General features: G+C 49.0%; 2 protein-coding genes across 4 annotated transcripts in view; both read left to right on the forward strand.

Moving 5' to 3' along the window:
- Window positions 1-13,749, forward strand: part of FLNC (filamin C) — an 89,077-nt gene extending 75,328 nt beyond the window's left edge. For 2 of the 3 annotated variants that reach the window (XM_070754510.1, XM_070754511.1), the window contains 11 exons: window positions 623-775; window positions 2,068-2,190; window positions 2,768-3,010; window positions 4,869-5,138; window positions 6,181-6,318; window positions 6,519-6,634; window positions 8,195-8,327; window positions 9,858-10,034; window positions 10,976-11,194; window positions 11,521-11,730; window positions 12,381-13,749. In XM_070754510.1, the coding sequence (XP_070610611.1) occupies window positions 623-775; window positions 2,068-2,190; window positions 2,768-3,010; window positions 4,869-5,138; window positions 6,181-6,318; window positions 6,519-6,634; window positions 8,195-8,327; window positions 9,858-10,034; window positions 10,976-11,194; window positions 11,521-11,730; window positions 12,381-12,568 (1,970 nt within the window). In that variant the 3' untranslated portion in view covers window positions 12,569-13,749. The remainder of the gene's footprint in view (window positions 1-622; window positions 776-2,067; window positions 2,191-2,767; window positions 3,011-4,868; window positions 5,139-6,180; window positions 6,319-6,518; window positions 6,635-8,194; window positions 8,328-9,857; window positions 10,035-10,975; window positions 11,195-11,520; window positions 11,731-12,380) is intronic. The other variant, XM_070754512.1, reaches the window with a different exon arrangement.
- Window positions 13,750-15,513: 1,764 nt separating this feature from the next.
- Window positions 15,514-19,147, forward strand: ATP6V1F (ATPase H+ transporting V1 subunit F). Its single transcript, XM_070754551.1, has 2 exons — window positions 15,514-15,830; window positions 17,528-19,147. The coding sequence occupies exons 1-2, from the start codon at window positions 15,673-15,675 to the stop codon at window positions 17,727-17,729; spliced, it is 360 nt and encodes a 119-aa protein (XP_070610652.1). The 5' UTR covers window positions 15,514-15,672; the 3' UTR covers window positions 17,730-19,147.
- The last annotated feature ends 1,592 nt before the right edge of the window (window positions 19,148-20,739 follow it).

Consider the following 20,739-nt stretch of genomic DNA (forward strand, 5'->3'; position numbering starts at 1 on the left):
GCGGCATACAAATCTAAATAATAAATAAATAAAATAAATAATAAATAAAATTGTTTGAAGGGGAATTTTTTTTAAAAAAATTATATTTTGTAAAAAATAGGAGGTCCTTGACTTCCGATGACCATGGAGCCTCAGATTTTTCTCGCTGTGAGACAGGGGGTTAACTGGACTCTGTTCCATAGTAAGAACTTCCTTACCATTGAGTAAAGTAAATCAACTGTGGTTGTAGCATTTAGTAAGATGGTCATTAAGTGAATCTTGCTTCCCTGTGGACTTTGCTTGCCAAGTAGGTCGCAGAAGGAGATCGGCGAACATGGCAACCATTGTAAAAACAAGTCAGTTAGCCACATCCCCTTTTTTTCAGTGCTGTCATAACTTCGGACAGCCACTGAACCGGTTGTAAGTCAAGGACTACTTCTGTTACCCTCAACCAACAGTCGGCAGCTCCTCGTAATTAGAAAAGGCTCCGTGGAATTCAAGGGAGACTTAGTTTGTTTGTGGCTACGTAGGGATGCTAGGCTAATTCCTCTTTTCACTGCCACCTCCAAATTCTGTGGCTCCTGCTCAAAACAAGCTGGCATTCAAAGCTTGCGGGGAGAATAAACTGAGTTATTGGTTCCAGGCTACGGGGGTCTCGGCCTCTCCATCGAAGGCCCCAGCAAAGTCGACATCAATTGCGAAGACGTGGAAGATGGCACTTGCAAAGTTACCTACTCACCTACCGAGCCCGGAAATTACATCATCAATATTAAGTTTGCTGATAAACACGTGCCAGGTAGGTGTCTGTCTGTCTTTATTTCCCCAAAAAGTTTTTTTTATTTTTTCTCCACCTTCACAAAACAAATTACATGTATATACCACCTGTTGGCCCACCATCCAGTGTTACAAAAAGCACATCGCAAGACACAGTCTTATCATTATTCAAGAATCTCCGTCTTAATCTGTTCCAGCCTATTCCAGCCTGCTTCTTTTCTTATTCTTTCTACTCCCCTCCTTCTAGCTTCATCTCCTCCTCCTACCTTCTTACTCCTTCTCCCCTCCACTACCTCTTCCTCCTTCTACTTCCTCTTCTACCCTCTTTAGCCTTTCCAAGATATCGCCCATCTCATATTTGCAGACTGGTATTATATAATCAAACTTCAGGAATATCCCTCACTCTTCCAAAAAATAGTAATAAAGACATTCTTATTTATAATGTCTGAATCCTAAAAACATGACATAAATCTATTAAACCAGGTATATAACGCCCATGTCTGTCCGTCTGTCCTCAGCAAATTTTCAAGTTTCTAGCTCTCAGGTTGGAAATGTGGGGCAGGGGCAATGATGGGTGGCCAAAACGTTTACTGCCACACTATGGGTGTGGCTTATTGTGTGGATGTGGCTTGATGGTCATGTGACCAGGTGGGAGTAGCTTGACAATCATGTGACCAGGGGTGGCTTAAAGGTCATGTGACTGGGTGGGAGTGGCTTACCAACCAAGATAAGTTTTCAAATACGTGCTTGGACTCTTTTTCAGTTGATGAAGACCCATTATTTGAACAGCCACAAAGAGGACAAATGATAGACAGCATCATTTGTTGAGGAGCACAGTCACATTTGAAGGTTTTTGTACTGAATCCACAAGGTTCAGTATGATAACAGATTAGGCAAGTAGCTCAATTATCTTTAAGTGCTATGAAAAGTTCAGTTCTAGATAAGGATTAAAATGGTAAAAGTGTTTATGGGTAAAAACATACTTTTTCATTATTTCCTATTTTAAAAGTAATTAAGAATCGTACTAAGGTACGAGAGAAGGAAGGAGAATAAAAAAACTATTAAGTATTCAATAAATAGGGCATAAACTTACTACCCCCACTGAAACCTCCCCCCCCCCAGTGGGGGCAGCAACCCATTAGTAGGTGGGGGTCAATTAGGTCAGTGTTTCTCAATCCAGGTAAGTTGAAAGAGGGGTGGACTTCAACTCCCAGGATCCCCCAGGACTGCGGCAACTCTGGGTCCTTTGGGTGCCACCTGGGATGGGATGTTCCAGGCGGTTGAGCTAACCACTAGTCTCTCTGACCCTTCCAGGAAGCCCCTTCACTGTGAAAGTGACCGGAGAGGGACGGATGAAGGAGAGCATCACTCGCCGGCGCCAGGCGCCCTCCATCGCCACCGTGGGCAGCACATGCGACCTCAACCTCAAGATCCCAGGTAAAGGGTCTCCGGAGGTTGGCACTATGGCAGGGGAGGCTGGCGGCCTTCGGGCGGCTCTCCACCCTGGCTGGAATCCTTTCAAGGCCTGGTGGTCCATGGTTGCCCCCCACCCACCTCTGTGTCCCACTTTCTAACTGGCTTCCTCCTCCTCCTCCCCTTCTTTCTCTCCTTCCTCTTTCCTTCTTCTCTTCCTCTTCTTTCTCTTTCTCCCTCCTTCTTCCTCTTCCTTATCTTCCTCTTTCTTCTTCCTCTCCCCCTTTTTCCTTCTTTCCTCTTCCTCTTCCCTTCTTCCTCCTTCTTCTTCCTCCTCCATCTTGTTCTCCTCTGTCCTCCTCCTCCTTTCTTCCTCCTTCTCCTTCCTTCTTTCTTCTCTTCCTCTTTCTTCTTCTCCTTCCTCCTTCCTCCTCCTCTCCCCCTTTCCTTCTTCCCTCTTCCTCCTCCTCCTCCTTGTTATCCTCCCCTTCCTTCCCCTTCCTTCCTCCTATTCTTTCCTGCTTCTTCCTCCTTCTCCTCCTTCCTCCCCCCCCTCTTCCTCCTCCTTCCTCCTTCTCCCCCTTCATGGCTGCCGGCACAGGGAACTGGTTCCAGATGGTCTCGGCCCAGGAGCGCCTGACCCGCACTTTCACGCGCAGCAGCCACACTTACACACGCACCGAGCGGACGGAGATCAGCAAGACGCGCGGCGGGGAGACCAAGCGCGAGGTGCGGGTGGAAGAGTCCACGCAAGTGGGCGGGGACCCCTTCCACAACGTCTTCGGGGAGTTCCTCGGCCGCGAGAGCCTCGGCTCCTTTGGCAGCATCGCCCGGACCCAGGAGGGTGCGTGGGCCTTGCCGGTGTGCCGTGTGCTCGCTCGCTTGCGCCCCTCGGCCTCGCGCCCACGTGGGGACACGGCGGTGTGTGTGTGACTTGCATGGCAGCCTCACTCGGGCAGGAAGAGGAGCTGAATTGGCCTGGGGGGGGTGGGGGGCTTTCCCACTGTAGGTTAATTTGAGGGGTCACAGCCACCTGAGAAGAATCCCCTCACTTTGTCTCCTGGGTAGCGTTTTATCTCTCCGTTCCGAATAATGTTTCCATACCTTGTCAAGTTTAACTGGGGTGGATTTCAACTCCCAGAATCCCCAAATTCAAGTCTCAGAATTCCTAACTCCCAGAATTCCTGATTTTAACTCCCAGAATTCCCAACTTCAACCCCGAGAATTCCAGAACTCAACCCCCAGAATCCCCAACTTCAACTCCCAGAATTCTCGATTTCAACTCTCAGAATTCTCAACTGCCAAAATTCCCAACTTCAACTCCCAGAATTCCCAAAGTCAACTCCCAGAGTCCCTGACTTCAACCCCCAGAATTCCACACTTCAACCCCAGAATTCCCGACTTTAACTCCCAGCTTTAGAAATCTGGGAGTTGAAGTCCACCCTGTTCAAAATTGCCAAGATTAAGAAAGACGGATTCAGATCCCAAAAGTGGATTCTAATTCTACCCGATCCGACGGCAAAACTAAAATATCACCAGTGCTTAAAAAACCCTAGATTGTTTATCATTTAAATACAGCTAGTCCTCAAGATACAACCCTATGTGAGCCTGGTGATTTCGGTTCTAAGCCATGAGAGTTGTAAAAAAAAGACCCATCCCCGGACACAATTGGATGAATTTTTTCATGACAGTCGTTAATTGAGTGAAGCCGTTGTGAAGTGAGCACCACCGGGATGAAGCCAATGTTCCCTGTGGTGTAGTTCCCGCTAGAAATTGGAAGCCAAATGCTGCCTTAACAGCAAAACCGTCACAAATTACGGGTCATGTCACCATAGCAGGGATGACAATTAGCCAGTGGAACTGCTTGCCACCAGAGGATGTGGGTGCCCGATCACTGGAGGTTCTTAACAACAAGACTGGACCGCCATTAGTATGGAATGGTATAGAGTTTCCTGCCCAACTCTAGAGTTTCCTGCCCAAGTCCCATCCAACTCTACTAATTTGCACTCGGGATCTTCTATGCATGCTGCTTTTTTTTGGAGTGCTGTGTTTTTTCACCCTCGGTCCCAAACAATGTCACTTTTACTAAACACTGACTAAAAAACCCCACCACCTTAACAAAAGGTATTTAATCAAGGGAAAAAAATTGTCTTATGATTGCGAGTGAATTCTATTAACATTTATTTAATTCGCGCTCTTGTGTGGCACCTGCGGGAAATTGTTTGAGGTGTATTATTTCAATATGGGAATGAAGGACAAAACTTGGGAGGCCCAAGAAGTGAGCCCCAAAAAAAGTCTCCCCCAACCTAATGTTGGGAATCCCCCCCCCCCACAAAAGCCCTGATGTTTCAGCCTTCTTGAGGACTAGAAGCACGATTTCTTTCTTTGAAAAGAAACTGCACGGCCACTTTCCCCAAGCTGGGGAATGGTGGCTGGGGAGGAAGGGGGGGTGAAGGGAGGCGTTGCCGTTACTGCAGCTTCCATTCTCACGTGCACGCATGCCAGCGTGTTTTTGCTTCTGCGCATGCCAGAGAACCGAAGCTGTGTCTGCAGTGCACCATTTGCTACCGGTGTGCCTACTACCACAGTACCGGTAGCAACCCACTACTGGAGGGGGGGGGGGCTTTTGTGGTGGGCTGGATTTCCCCACCCAGATTCCCTGGTCTGACTGCGCCCGGTGTTCTTTTCTGTCCCCCTTGCAGGAGAGGCCGGCCTCCAAGCCATGACAGCTCAAGTGACTAGTCCCTCGGGGAAGATGTCCGAAGCGGAAATCATCGAGGGAGAAGACAGCGCCTACTCCGTCCGCTTCGTGCCGCACGAGATGGGCTCCCACACAGTCAACGTCAAATACCGCGGACAGCACGTGCCCGGAAGTCCCTTCCAGTTCACAGTGGGGCCATTGGGAGAAGGGGGCGCCCACAAGGTCCGAGCGGGCGGGCCAGGCCTGGAGAGGGGCGTGGCCAGCGTGCCAGGTAAAGGTGGAGGTGTCCTCCACGGCTGGGCGCACGGCCCAGTGTGGCTCTGAACCCCTTTCTTTTACCTCCAATTGTGAATCGAATTGGAAAAAAACCCACTTGACTCTGAAAAAGGCCAGCAAACCAAATCTCGGCTTCCTTGAGGACTAGCGGCATGCTTGGGTGGTTTTGATGGAGCAGCATGATTCAGGATGCTGGATCTGTGGGTTGCCTCTGATGCGCCTTCACCAGTCTCAGTGGCAGGAAGGGAGAGATGCCACAGCTGAACCGGGAGGGTTTATTCCCTGGTTTCTTCTGCCCTCAATTGGGCTGGCAGGTTAAAAAGGTTCATTATTAGAGTGAATTAATTAATAGCTTTCTTTTCTGGTTGGGGAATTGCCACCCAGCAATCTTCCTTCCTTCCTTCCTTCCTTCCTTCCTTCCTTCCTTCCTTCCTTCCTTCCTTCCTTCCTTCCTCTCTCCTCAATCTCCTTCCTTCCTTACCTTCTTTCCTCCCTCCCTTCTTTCCAGTTTCCTTCCTCTCTTCCTCCCTCCCTTCTTGTATCCTTCCTTCTTTGTTCTCCCTCCCTGTCTCCCTCTTTTTCTCTTCTTTTCTTTCCTCCCTCCCTCCTCATTCCTTCCTTCCTTCCCAATCATTCTTCTCTCTCTCTCCCTCCTTCTTTGTCTCCTTCCTCCCTCCTCTTTTTTCCTCCTTGTCCTTCTCTTCCCTCCTTTCCTCTTTCCCCTTCCACCCTCCCTCTTTATTTCTATTCCTTCTCTTTCTCCTTCCTTCTCAATCACCTTCCTCTCTCCCCTCCCCCTTTGTCTCATCCATCCCTCCCTCCCTTTTCCTCCTTCCCTCTTTCTCCTCCCTCCCTCCCTCTCTTTCTTTCTTTTTCTTTTTTCTTCTTCCTTTCCTTCCTTCTTCCATCTCTCCCTCCCTCCCTATTTAATTCCTTCCTTCCTTCCCACCCTCCCTCCCTCCTTCTACTCATCTCTCTATATCCACCCATCTTCCCTCCCTCTCGTGTTCTCTGCTGACTCCCTGCTCTCTTCCCAGCTGAATTCAGCATTTGGACCCGGGAGGCCGGGGCTGGGGGTCTCTCCATTGCGGTGGAGGGGCCCAGCAAGGCCGAGATCGCCTTTGAGGACCGGAAAGACGGTTCCTGTGGAGTGTCGTACGTGGTCCAGGAACCAGGTAGGATATTTGGGGGCACTGAAATCAAGCCAGGGGCAAAATCAGCTGCCAACAATCATTTGGAAATAATGTCCAAGCAAGGCTGGTCCAGAAAACTCAGAAGCATCTCCTTCCTTCCTTCCTTCCTTCCTTCCTTCCTTCCTTCCTTCCTTCCTTCCTTCCTTCCTTCCTTCCTTCCTTCCTTCTTGTCTCCTCTGCAGGTGACTACGAGGTCTCCATCAAATTCAATGACGAACAGATCCCGGACAGTCCGTTTGTGGTCCCTGTGGCCTCCCTCTCGGATGATGCCCGACGCCTGACCGTCACCAGCCTCCAGGTATGCGATGGAGGAGGAAATTAGTGGCTGAACTTGGTGGTTTTGTTGCAGATGTTTCATAACCCAGCTAGGTAATACCATCAGTGCTAGAAAAGCAGGGTGTTAGTAGTGGGAGGAAGAGGAGGAGGAGGAGGAAGAGGACTGTGGGGTCCTTGATACTCTCTCAGCTTGGTGGTTTTATTCCAGATGTTTCATTACCCAACTAAGTAACATCATGTTAGCACTATGTCAGTGACAACTTGGAGATATTTGGACTTCAACTCCCAGAATTCCCCAGCCAGCATTCACTGGCTGGGGGATTCTGGGAATTGAAGTCCAAATATCTCCAAGTTGCCAAAGTTGGGAAACACTGCACTGTGTACATAAGTAGTTGAGTTTGGCAATATATAACATAAACCAACAATGCATGCTTACATGTATTGGAACACTATTGCTTTAAGAGCTAGTGTTATGGATGGCCACAAGAGGGAGCTAGAAGCCTCTCTCTCATTCTCTCTCTCTCTTCCTCTCTGCTATTCTCTGCTATTCATTGCTACTTGTGGTTTGTCTGTGTGACTGCTATATTTAGAACTGTGTGTTCAAATGCTGGTTTAATATACTGCTCAGAAAAATAAAAGTACACATCCTAAATCCCACACTCAAAGAACACATCCTAGATCCGAATGAATGAAATGTTCTCATTGAATAATTTGCTCTGTACAATGTTGAATGTGCATAACAGCAGGTGAAATTGATTGTCAATCAGTGTTGCTGCCTAAATGGACAGTTTGATTTCACAGAAGTTTGATTCACTTGGAGTTGTATTGTGTTAAGTATTCCCTTTATGTTTTTGAGCAGTGTATATTTATAAGCTGGACAAGTAAGGCTTATAGTATTGTATATGTATTGAGAGTTATTGACTGATGGAATTGTGTATAAATAGGATTGTTCTTAACTGAGATATTTGCCAAAGTAAATAATATTTTATACATTGAATGTATCTAAATTGTATTACTGAATTATTTACTAGCATCTCTGAGCTATCAGATGGATATCTGCAAAACCTCCATATTTCCTCTGGGTGTGTGTGTATCTGCGACTACTAAGAGATTACTCTGCACACTCCTTAATACGTAATACATCATCAGTGTTAGAAAAACAGGGGGGGTTGTGGAGAGGAGGAAGAAGAAGGTGAGGAGGAGCGGAAAGGTTGGGAGAGAAGGAGCAGAAAAATGAGAGCTGAAAGGGAAGGAAGGAGGAGCGATGGAGGAGAAGGAAAAAGAGAAGGAGAAAGAGAGAGAAGGAGAAAGAGAGAGAAGGAGAAAGAGAGAGAAGGAGAAAGAGAGAGAAGGAGAAAGAGAGAGAAGGAGAAAGAGAGAGAAGGAGAAAGAGAGATAAATGTCCTAAAATTGGGCCAATTCACTTCACAATGTCTTCACTTCACAAACGTCTCGCTTAGCGACAGAAACGCCGGGCCTTCATTACGGTCGCATGTCGAGGACTATCGGTATCCTGGCAGGAACGTTGGGGCCTGGGTAATTGTGCGAAACTGACTGGGTGCCGCCTTCTGGCTTCCCGCAGGAAACGGGTCTGAAGGTGAACCAACCGGCTTCCTTCGCGGTGCAGCTGAACGGGGCCCGGGGCGTGATCGACGCCAAGGTCCACACGCCCTCCGGCCTGGTGGAAGAATGTTACGTCTCCGAGTTGGACAGCGGTGAGTCCCAACTTAGGGCAGGTGGGAGTACTGGGGACCCATTCTATGGATCGGTGGCAGAAGGGCTGCAAAAAAATTTACTACCACACTGTGGGCAGGGCTTATTTTGTGGGTGTGGCTTGCCGGCCATGTTACCAGGCAGGAGTGGTTTGATTACCATGTGACCGGGGGGGGGCCCTTAAAGGTCATGTGACTGGCTTAACGGTGGCCAACATGACGTCACTCACATCAAGGGTTAGGGTTAGGGTACCTGGCCTCTTTTTGCCTCAAAGAGAGACAATTTCCCTCTCTATTTGCTATGACTGAACATACAAAATATACTAATTTATTTCTATGTATATATGCCATATGTATACATACATACTACACACAGGCACACAAAAATATACATTGTCTACTATTTAAACACACAGACATGCACAGCTCTTCTAAAATTATACACATTCAACCTCATTTACTGTGATAGGAAAAACAGACCGAGAGCCCAGAAGGGGGGGGGGGGGGAGAGAAAAAAAGTCAATTTTTTTTTTACCAGTTCTGTGTACCTGACCATACCCGTAGGAGACTATGACTAGTCCCAGCATATTTTTGCTTCATGTGCATGCACACTGGAAGTTTTTAAGAAGATGTTGGATAACCATCTGTCTGAAGTAGTCTAGGGTTTCCTGCTTAAGTAGGGGATTGGACTAGAAGACCTCCAAGGTCCCTTCCAACTCTGTTGTCGTTGTTATATTATTATTATTATTATTATTATTATTATTATTATTATTATTATTATTATTATAAAAATTGTTCATAGCATCAAATAGTTAAAGTCAAAAGAACGTTATCAGGAACTGGGCAGCGGTCCACGGCTAATGAGGTCCAAGATCTCATTAAAGTCTCTCTGAATGGTCTATTAATCATTCAAAACTCACAGCATTTTGGCAGAAGTCCAGGATGAGCAGTCTGTGGATATTTCAAGCTGTCTGGAAGCAAACAGGATCTCTACAGCACAGAGAAACACACCTTGTCATTGCTGGAATGACTGATTCCTGGCGAGACCTTTTCTTATATAGTCACAAGGCGCGGCCAAGTGTCCCTAAAGAGCTACTCACACCCAAACCTCTTCTCAAATAATCCTGCCTGGTCATAGTTCTGCCCACTCTTGCATCTATAAGTAGTTCTGCATCATCCCCTGAGGCACTCAAAGGAAAACCTCTGGGGGGGCCACAGCCCCCGGTTGGCTTTCAGTCTCTTAACTCCTCATCCTCTTCACTCTCTGACTCGAGGGCCAAGAACACTGGTTTAGGATACCAAAATGCATCCATCTCTCGATCTTTGAAATCTGTGATCAGCTGAGCAGGATGTGGACTGGCCACAATGCTGTCCACCCTTAAATTGGGGAGGGGGCTGTGAAAAGTAGTTGGTGGGAGTAAAGTAAGGATTAGTGGAGGCCAGGTGGGAAGAAATTAGGACGTTTCAGCCTGAGGGGCTTCCTTCCAGTGACCTCAGCTTGACCCTTTGGATTTCTTCCCCTCCCCCCGCCAGACAAATATGCCATCCGCTTCATCCCCCATGAGAACGGGGTCCACTCCATCGATGTCCGGTTCAACGGCTGCCATGTCCCAGGCAGCCCCTTCAACATCCGTGTGGGGGAGCAGAGCCAAGCAGGAGATCCCGGGCTCGTCACGGCCTATGGCCCAGGCCTGGAGGGAGGAACCACAGGTAAGGCCCTGCCAGGTGGGGAGGGTGGGGGCAGGCAAGGATTCAGGGGGCTTTGGAACAGGGACAGCAGCAGGCAGGTGGAGCATTGAATGGCAGAACCTCCCCAAGGTTCTCTCCCTTCCCCCCTCTCCTTCTTCCCTTTCCTCTCTTTTCCCTCCTCCTTCCTTTCCTCCCTCCCTCTCCCCTTCTCTTTTTCCTTCCTTCCTTCCTTCCACCCTCCCTCCCCATCCTTCACTTTTCTTTCCTTCCATCCTCCCTTCCTCTCCTTCCTTCCTTCCTCCCTTCCTCCTCCTCCTCCCCCTCCCTCCTTCTTCCCCTGCTTCTTCCCTTCTTTTTTTTCCCTCCCTTCCTCTCTCCCCATCCTTCACGTTTGTCTTCCTTCACTCCCTCCTGCCTTTCTTCTCTTCTTTTTCATTCCCTTCATTCTCCTTTATCCTTCCTTCCTCCCCCTCCCTTCCCCTCCATTTCCCTTCTTTCTTTCCCCTTCCTCTCTTCCTTCCTTCCATCCTCCTTCCCCATCCTTCACTTTTGTCTTCCTTTCTTCCCTCCCTCCCACCCTCCCTCTTCCTTCCCCTCCTTCTCCCTCCCCATTGTCCTCTCTCCTTCCCACTCTCTCCTTCCTTCCTTCCTTCCTTCCTTCCTTCCTTCCCTCCTTCCTTCCTTCCTTCCATCCACCCACCCATCCTAAGAGGAGAACTACCTACTATCTACATCCTTAGTAAAATTCTGCTCTGCCTTCCGTGAGCAGGGCTCAGCCACCACACCCCGAATTCTTCCCCCTTAGAAGACCTTTACGTGACCCCCAGAGCCCCCAGGTTCTTCCGTTGCTCGTGTTCATAAACAGGCTATGCCATCAGCGGGTGGGTTTTCTGCAAAAGAGCCGGGCACCGTGCCAATCCTGGGCGGCCCTGGCTCATCGCGAGCCTCCTTTCTCCTGCCAGGGGTCTCCTCCGAGTTCGTTGTGAAGACACGGAATGCTGGCTCCGGGGCCCTTTCGGTCACCATCGACGGGCCCTCCAAGGTGCAGATGGATTGCCAGGAGTGCCCCGAAGGCCACAAGGTCACCTACATGCCCATGGCGCCTGGGAGCTACCTCATCTCCATCAAGTACGGCGGACCGCAGCACATTGTCGGCAGCCCTTTCAAAGCCAAGGTCACGGGTGAGTGGAGCCTCCCACTTTCAGGACCCTGTGGGGAGGGGGAAAACGCCGACCTGTCTTGGCTGGCGTCCCCACAAGTCCCCCCCTTGGTTCTTGGAACATTGCTTTGCGTGGTCTGGTTTCGGGTACTGGTAGGTTGAGTCACCACTAAGTTACTTGATTATGTTTGACAGCCATTTTGGTCTAGTGGTTGGGGTCCGAGGCTAGAAAACTTGGAGACTAGGAGTTCTAGTCCTGTCTTAGCCTTGAAAGCCCACTAGGTGACTTTGGGCCAATCACCAGGAGATGGTGAGTTCTAGTCCCTCCTTTTCTCTCTGCCCCACCAGGTCCCCGCCTGTCTGGTGGGCACAGCCTCCATGAGACCTCCACGGTGCTGGTGGAGACGGTCACCAAATCCTCCACCTCGGTGGCTGGCAGCTATGGCGCCCTGCCCAAGTTCTCCTCGGATGCCAGCAAGGTGGTCGCCCGGGGCCCCGGCTTAACCAAGGCCTTTGTGGGCCAGAAGAACACTTTTACCGTGGACTGCAGCAAGGCAGGTGGGTGTCCTGGTGCCAGGTGGGCCGAGAGGGGTGAGGGACTGGTGTGGAAGAGGATGGGGGGAGGTCTTGATGTCTTCAGAACTTCGGATCATAAAACTTCTTTGGTCGAGTAGTTTTCCAAAACACGGGTCTCCAACCTTGGCAACTTTAAGACTTCTGGGCTTCAACACTGTCAGTATAGTGAGTTTGGAAATATATAAACAAGCTAACAAAGAATGCTTGTATGTATTGAAGCACTATGGCTTTAAGGGTTAATGTTGCAGATTGCCACAAGAGGGAGCCAGAAGCGTGATTCTCTCTGTGTGTGTTTTCTGCTCATTTTGTGCTGATTCATTGTGACTGCAGTAGTAGCGTGTGTTCGATGATAGTTTATGTATTTGTAAACTGTACAAGTAAGACTTGTAATATTATTAATGTATTGAATCCCAGCGACTGGTTAGGTCCCACAGAGTTGGCCTTCTCCGGGCCCGTCGACGAAACAATGTCGTCTGGTGGGACCCAGGGGAAGAGCCTTCTCTGTGGCATCCCCAACCCTCTGGAATCAATCGTGAATGGTGCAGGGCTTCCTGCCTGAGCCCTCGAAGGGGGCTTGATTGGATGGCCTCTGAGGCGCCTCTGTGACTCCCCAATTCTCTCCTTCCTCGCAGGCACCAACATGCTGATGGTGGGGGTCCACGGGCCCAAGACCCCCTGCGACGAGGTCTACGTCAAGCACATGGGCAACCGAGTGTACAGCGTCACCTACACCGTCAAAGAGAAGGGCGACTACGTCCTCATCGTGAAGTGGGGGGACGAGAGCGTGCCCGGCAGCCCCTACCAAGTCAGCGTGCCCTAGGACGGGGATGAAGACCCCCCCATACGCCCTCCCTTGGCCTCCCCACCCCTCGCCCAGAACTGGCACCCGCGAGAAGGTGCGACCCTCGGACATTGGCTTGCCTCCTTGAGTTGGACTTGGGCGTTTGAGGATTTCTCCAGGCGGATTTGGGGATCGGGAGGGGGAGAGGGGAAGGGGGGGGCGGGGACGGGCAGGGGGATGCCCTTTGAGCTGGGGGAGGGCGCAGGGGGCCCAGCGAGGCCGATCTGGGAAGAGAGGAAGGGAAGTCGTCGTAAGGACAGAGGATGTTTGCAAGAGACACGTGGATACTTAATGGCCAGGAAGTTACTACCTGCCAGGCATGAATTCGGATTTACCCAAAACCACAACCGCAAAAAAGAGGGGGGGTTAGTCCTCAATCTGCCCTAGGAGGGGAGTGTCCATCTATACGACCTTACTTGGCTTTTACTTGGGGGAAAGTGACTTTGGCGACTTGTTCCTGCTTAAGTTTGTGGGGCGGGCAGCTTCGGATTCGAATCCAGAACCCGGCTCTTCTGAAGCAGAGTGCAAGGGCTCAACACTTTGTTTTTAAAGCAGCCCACTCTTTTACCCCGGCGTCGCAGAGCCGTCGCTGATCTCGGCGGGGGAAATTTTTTTAAAAAGGAGGCGGCTGCTTTAAAAAGCACTTAGGTGGAGGAGACCCTCAGAACAACTTCCAAGAATCAAATCCAAAGTGCAGCCATTGTTCAAGTGGTTGTGTTTCACTGTGAAGGTGGGGGTTGGGTCCTCAAACTTGGCCCCTTTAAGACTTGTGGACTGCAACCCCCAGAATTCCACAGCTGGGGAATTCTGGGAGTTGAAGTCCACAAGTCTTAAAGTGGCTAGGTTTGAAGGCCTCTGAGCTACCCTAACTCATGCCAAAGAGATTTTTTAACAAAAGGAGGAAGGAGAAATATATATATATATCAATAAGGTAGGGGAAAGGAGGGCACAGATCTTGGCCTGGGTGGGGTTTTTTTTCTCTCTTTTTCTCTTTCTTTCTTGATCTCTCTTTCTTTTTTAAAAAGTGTTTTGAGGTTGTGTGTGTTCACTGGGGCTGAAATGGCATCACCACTAAGTAGACTGTGGCCAAAATCCAACCAGCAACCTTGCACCCAACCGACCTGGTCCTCAGCAATAAAGTTTACTTGCTTAAAAAAAAATATCAGTGTTTTGCTTTACTGTTTGGAGGTTTTGGGGTGGGTGGGAGGGGAGGGTAACACCCTCCCCCAATTCCCCCCCCCCTCAGCTCTTTTTCCAACCATGGGAGGGGCGGGTTGGTATTTAGTGCTAATGACGTTACCTAGTTGGGTCATGAAATGTCTCCAAGGAAACAACCAAATTCCAGAGAGCACGGAGGACTCTCCTCCTCCACAAGACCTGTCAAGGGGAGGATTTACGTGTGAGAATCTTTAGGGCTGAGTTTTTCGGTCTTAAGCATTTTAAGACCTCTGGGCTTCAACTTGCAAAATTAATTCCTTCCTTCCTTCCATTTATACAGCTTAAGGCATGCCAGCTGGGGAATTCTGGGATCTGACTGAGAGTCCACCCATTTTAGTGTTGAATATTTAAAATTGGGAAGGGATCTCAGAGGTCATCTAGTCCAGTGTTTTTCAACCAGTGTGCCGCGGCACACTAGTGTGCCGTGAGACATGGTCAGGTGTGCCGCGAAGCTCAGAGAGAGAAAGAAAGAGAGAGAGAAAGCAAGAACAAGAGAGAGAAAGCAAGAGAAAGAGGGAGGGAAGGAGAGAGAGAGAAAGACATAGAGGGAGGTAGGGAGGGAGAGAGATAGAGCAAAAAAGAGGAAGGAAGAGAAAGAAAGGGATGGAGAGAGAAAGAGGGAGGGAGAGAGAAATAGAGCGAAAGGGAGGAAGAGAGAGAGATAATTTTATTGTCCAAACTTTTTTTAGCCCCCACCCTCCTCCCGCTCAATGTGCCCTAGGGTTTCGTAAATGTAAAAAATGTGCCGCGGCTCAAAAAGGTTGAAAATCACTGATCTAGTCCAACCCCCTGCTCTCCTTTTCTTCTGATGATGATAATGAACAAACAAGCTGATTGTCCATTCCTTCCTTCCTTCCTTCCTTCCTTCCTTCCTTCCTTCCTTCCTTCCTCCATCCTATCTCTCTATCTATCTCTCTATCTCTCTATCTCTCTATCTCTCTATCTATCTATCTATCTATCTATCTATCTATCTATCTATCTATCTATCTATCTATCTATCTGTCTGCTTATTTTTTTAAAAAAAGTTTATTTATTGGTTTTTACACAAATACAAAAGACCAAAACAAATATTCATATTTGTCATTTACAGGTCATAAACCATTCTATTACATTCCTTATTAACATATCTATAATAATACATATTATTCAAAGGGATAGGATAAGTGTGGTAAGTAAAATAGATTAATAGTATTGGTAGTTAATTATGCTTATAAGTGTATAGACATTTTACTTGTTTATTTATTGAGTTGGAAGGGACCTTGGAGGTTATCTACTCCATGAATGAATGAATGAATGAAACTCAATAAATAAATAAGTAAAATTTCTATACATTTATAATTAACTACTACTAAATATTTTGCATGTTTATGCGACATTTCGGTGAAATCACATTCACCATCATCAGGCTGATACATACATACATACATACATACATACATACATACATACATACATACATACATACATATATTATACAGATATGTTAATAAATTGATACAATATTGAATTAATAAATTAATAAATAATCCTTGCAAGAAAAAGAAAAGCATACGCGGAACCCGTTAGTCCACATCCTCACATGCATCTTAATTTTTCCTATCTCTATACTTCCGATAGCTTCATTAGGTATGAAGGCACGACGCATGCGTCGAAGCAAGAATGCGTCTCTCCCCCTCCCACTCTTCATTTTCCTATCTCTGAGCTTCCGATGATTACATAGAAGGCAACGCATGCGCCGAGGTAGGAAAAAGGGCCTCGGAACACCGCGCATGTGCATCTCGGCGTTTTATAAGACGGCTAGGGCGCCTGCGCGACGGGACAGCTGATTATTTTCCTCGCTGTTTCTCCCCGTCCTTGGAGCGATCATGGCCGGCCGGGGAAAGCTGATCGCTGTGCTGGGCGACGAAGACACGGTGACCGGGTTTCTACTGGGCGGCGTGGGCGAGCTGGACAAGCACCGGCGCCCCAACTTCCTGGTGGTGGAGAAAGAAACGTCGCTGACCGAGATCGAGGAGACCTTTCGGTGAGGGAGGGGGGGTGGCGAAGGAGAGGGAAGAGCCGCCAGGCGGTTGCCCGGGAAACGGCAAGGAAAGGACCATCGCTCTTGGAAAATGGGGGTGGGGGGGCTTTAATGGAGGGAAGTTTGGATGAAACCAAGCCAATGTTAAAGCGGGCAAGGGCGGAAGAGACCAACTCCTCTTCTGCTGGGGGGGGGTGTACCGCAGAAAAGGTGAGGCTAAACCATTCCAGGCGCGGGGTGGGGCAATTACATTAAATGGGGGTTATTTTACATTTAATTACATTTAATGGGGGTTATTTTAAATGGGGTGGAAAGACGGAATTAAACTGGGAAGAAATGATGGGTCTGGACTTTATCTGATATAGTACGGGGGTCCCTCCTGTTTGAGGAGGGGGTTGGGCTAGATGACCTCCAAGGCCCCTTCCCAACTCTTGTGGCTCTGTATTCCTAAATGCTGGGGTTGCTTTTTAACCCAATGGTATTCTGTGCAGACCCACCCCCTTTATGCGACATAGTACAGACTCTCTCTCGTTTGAGGAAGGAGGGGTTGAGCTAGATGACCTCCCTTCTCAAGGTCCCTTTTCCTATACAGTATTTCTAAATGCTGGAGTTGCTTTTAGCTCGGTGGGATTCTATGCAGAAATCCCACCCCTCTGAAATAGTACTCATCTCTCCTGTTTTGAAGAGGGGGGTGGGCTAGATGACCTCCAAGGTCCCTTCCCAACTCTTGTTATTCGGTGTTTCTAAATGTTGGAGTTGGGAGTCAGTGGGACTCTATGCAGAAACATCCCCTCCCCCTCTTAAATTTCCTCCCTGTTGCGTTTCCTAAACTGACCCTGGTTAGAACTGGCGGACAAGATCTTGCCCAAGTGAGAAAGCGGGTGGGTTGGGCCCATGTTTGTCCACAAACAGCCCAGCTTTTGCAAAGGTCTGGCTTTGGCTGCTTTGGGCCGGTCTTGGCTCACTTGGGAAGGATCTTCCCCTCTGCCATTGACCTTGAGAGGGAGGAGAAGGTTGAAAGGAGGCAGGATGTGATCTCGGCCCCACATTAGTTACCTGGTGAGTAGTTTTTTCCATGGAAGAAAGGGTAGGTTTTTTTCCCATTTTCAGGAAATTCCTCATTTGGTCTTCAGAGGAACTCAGTGGCCCATGCATTTAATTCATGTTTACTTTCTGTAGTAGAGAAAGCCTGCCTTTGATTCATTTTAATCTTCTAATTATTTTTATTTCCATAATCTGTATAGGTAATCCTTCACTTACACTAGTAGTAACAAGTGTAGCCCCAAAGAGCTGATGGAGCCTCAGTAGTAGTCCCAGAAGGAGTCCCAGTAGCAGGGGGGACCTCAAGGAGTAGCCCCAGTAGTAAAGGGAATTCTAGTAGCAGTGGGGTCCTCAAAGAGTACCCTTAATAGTAGATGGAGCCCCAGTAGTAACCCAATAATAAAGGGAGTCACAGTGGCAGCTCCAGTAATAGATGAAGCCCCAGTAGTAGTCCCAATAGCAGTTGCAGTAGCATGGGGGACCCCCAAGGAGTAGCCCCAGTAGTTGATGGAGCCCCAGTAGTAACCCAATAGTAAAGGCAGTCCCAGTGCTAGCTCCAACAGCAGAGGGAGCCCAGCTGGAGTCCCCGTAGTAGAGAAAGCCCCAAGAGCGCTGACCCCTGGTGACCTCTTCTCTCCACCCCCTCCCTCTGCCCACAGGAGCTTCCTGGCCCGTGAGGACATTGGCATCGTCCTCATCAACCAGTTCATTGCCGAGATGATCCGCCACGTCATCGACGCCCACAACAAGTCCCTGCCGGCCGTGCTGGAGATCCCCTCCAAGGAGCACCCCTACGACGCCTCCAAAGACTCCATCCTGCGCCGTGCCAAGGGCATGTTCACCGCTGAGGATTTGCGATAGGCGGGCCCCTTCCTTTCCCGGCCGGCTCTGTCTGTTTCGTGGCGGTCGCCCGTCCTACTCGGCCCGTATTCTTCTCCCCGTGTCGCTTTGCGGTCCCTTCACCTCCAGCTCCTCCTCATCGTCGCGTGGCACCGCAACACCTCATCGTTGGGGACTTCCTTCTTTGGCCTTTCCAAGCTGCTCTTCACCCCGACCCTGCTGACCTCCTGGGAGTCGGGAACCCGGAAGAAGAACCCGTGGTTCTAAGCGTGACTGGGCTGGGGAATGCTGGGAGTTGTAGTCCACGGGTGGTCTCCAAGCAGCCAAGGTTGTGAGGGAAGAAGTTCCACAAATCCCATGTTTCTCGGCCACTTCAAGACACGTCGACTTCAATACTGGTGGCTTTGGTACCCACTTCATCTGGGACTCTTGGGAGAAGGAAACACCACCCCCCATCTTCTCCACAAGACCCCCATTTTCTCCCAGGCCTTTCCACGTTCCAGCTTTGGTCCTTGTTCTTCAGATGTGGTCATCCCAGTATTGTGGGGGTGGGATGGCATTCTGAAGCGAAAATGGAGTTCTGGGGGACCAGTGGGCACCGGGGCGCATCTGAGTGAGATTTGGCTTCTGCGCATGAAGCAAATCTCACAAGAGGACATGCGGGCACACATGGTTTCAGCAATTTTTTGCTTTCACACATGCTGGCCAGCAAAAAAATCGCTGAAATCTCACGTACCCACGTGTCTTCTCGCAAGATTTTGCACGGGTAGCTTGGGGGGATTCTGGGAGTTGGCCCCTACTTCTTCAGGTGGCCTAAGTTGAAGCTCCACCATCCGATTCATTCATTTCATAAACGTATTCCACTTTTAACACACGTGGACTTCAATTCCCAGAATTCCCTAGACAGCGTAGTTCTAAGCATGGCTGGCTGGGGAATTCTGGGAGTCAGAGTCCATCCATCTTAAAAATGGCCGAGATTGATTGGGTGGTTTTCAAATGGAGGCCGCTTTGAGCCGCCTGGACTTCAACTCCCAGAACTCCCTGGTTCTAATCATGGCTGACTGGGGGTTTCTGGGAGTTGAAGTCCACATGTCTTCAAGTGGCCATGGTTGAATTTCTAAGCATCTGATTCAGTGTTTCTCATCGCCACTTTAAGAAATTTCCCAGCTGGGGAATTCTGGGAGTTGAAGTCCGCACGTCTTAAAGGGGCCGTATTGAGAAACCCTGGCCTGGTGGCTTCACACAATCCATCTTGGGGGGCATATTTGGGGTCTAGCCCCTCCCCACAAACTGGGATCTCCTTTTCTCCTCTCTACCCTGCCTACAAAGTGATTATTTAATAGCAGTTGCAATTTCTGTTGTCTCAGGAGAAAACTTTGTCTGTTGAAACCAAACCCCCAACTGGAAGGAAGGAATAAATAAAAGTGATCTCTGTTTAATGTTGGTCTATTTGAGCTCTGGGTGTTTCTGACTCTGCAGGATATTTATCAGCCCGGCCCGCGTGGTGTTTTTTCCCTGAAGTCTGTGCCGTGGGGAAGTTAGCGGTGCCTGTCCTTGGCACGCGCTTGTGAGTCACTTCCTGGGAGCCGCTTGCAAACCAGGCGGCCTCGATCGGCTTCCTTCCCTTGGGACGATTGATCGTGGTTTGCTTCTGGTTCACAGGGGTCTTGAAATGACGAAGCAGCTCAGACTGAAACGCTTTGATGCTGTTTTACTGAGTAGTTCCAATTCGTAAGCAATACCCTGGTCATTCAAAGAAGGATCTAGATGAAGGCTTTCTTTCTTTCTTTCTTTCTTTCTCTTCCTTCCTCCCTATTCTTTTTCTTTCTTCTCTTTTTCCTGCCTTTTATTTTCTCTATTTTATCTTTCCTTCTGTCCTTTTTCTTTCTCCTTCCTATCTTTTCTTGTTTTTTTTATCATTTTCTCTATTTCTTTTTTCTTCCTTTCATTTTCTCTCTCTCCTCCCTTCCCTTTCTTCTAATGCTAATAAAATACACATGAAAATTGGTTTTTCTTTAGAAGTCTTTATTTTTTTCTTCTTTCCCCCATTTCTTTCTCTCTTTTCTCTCTCTCTCTCCCTTTCTTTTTCTTCTAATGCTAAGAAAATACGCCTGGAAATTCATTTTCCTTTTCTCTTTCTTTTCTTTCTCCCTTTCCCTCTCCCTCCCTCCCTCCCTCTCTCTCTTTCTGTGTCTCTGTGTTGACAAGTTTGGAGATTCCAGGCTGAGGAATTCTGGGAGCTGAAGTCCACAAGTCTTTAAAGTTGCCAAATTTGCAGACAACACCCCACCCCCTGGCCCGGTTTAGAACATAGCCTAACAGGGTTGGAGGTCATCTAATCCACTTCCTTGCTCAAGCTGGAAGCCTCATCCATCATTCCAGACCAAGGCTTGGCTTGGCTACCAAGAAGGGAAAAAAGGCAGCCTGAGCCAATTCGAGGGACCCGCTCCGGATGTGGGCGCCATGATTAGCATTACCACTTAGGCTTATATACCGCTTCACACTGCTTTGACAGCCCTCTCTAAGGCGTTTACAGAATCAGCCTACTGTCCCCAACAATCTGGGTCCTCCTTTGACCCACCTGGGAAGGATGGAAGGCTGAGTCAATCACGAGCCTACTGAGATTCGATCTGCCAAACTATTGGCAGCCGGTGATCAGCAGAAGTAACTTGCAGTCCTACACTCTAACCACTGCACCACCAAGGCTCTAGATTTTGGGACCTCCTGCTTGAGCTTCTCGGGGGTGGTGGGCTGCCTCTTCTGTCTCACTCCAGGAGTGGGGGAGCCGTGACCTCACAAGAGGCTGTGACAGCAGCTGTGAAGTAGCTGGCTTACCAAATTTGATTACCACCCCTGGAGACCCACAAGGACATCAAGCTCCACCCTTAACAGCCGAAAGGAAGACCGACCGGCGGGTTGTCTCTATGCCGCTACGAGAAGAAGGCTCAGGAAGGGAAGCCAACATTTGTGATCCCGGTCAGATAGATCTTGTGGGTAGCCGCACAGGGCCACCCTCTCGTCCCGCTCAGAC

The sequence above is a fragment of the Erythrolamprus reginae genome, chromosome 6 (genome assembly GCF_031021105.1).
Source record: "Erythrolamprus reginae isolate rEryReg1 chromosome 6, rEryReg1.hap1, whole genome shotgun sequence".
NCBI lineage: Eukaryota > Metazoa > Chordata > Lepidosauria > Squamata > Dipsadidae > Erythrolamprus > Erythrolamprus reginae.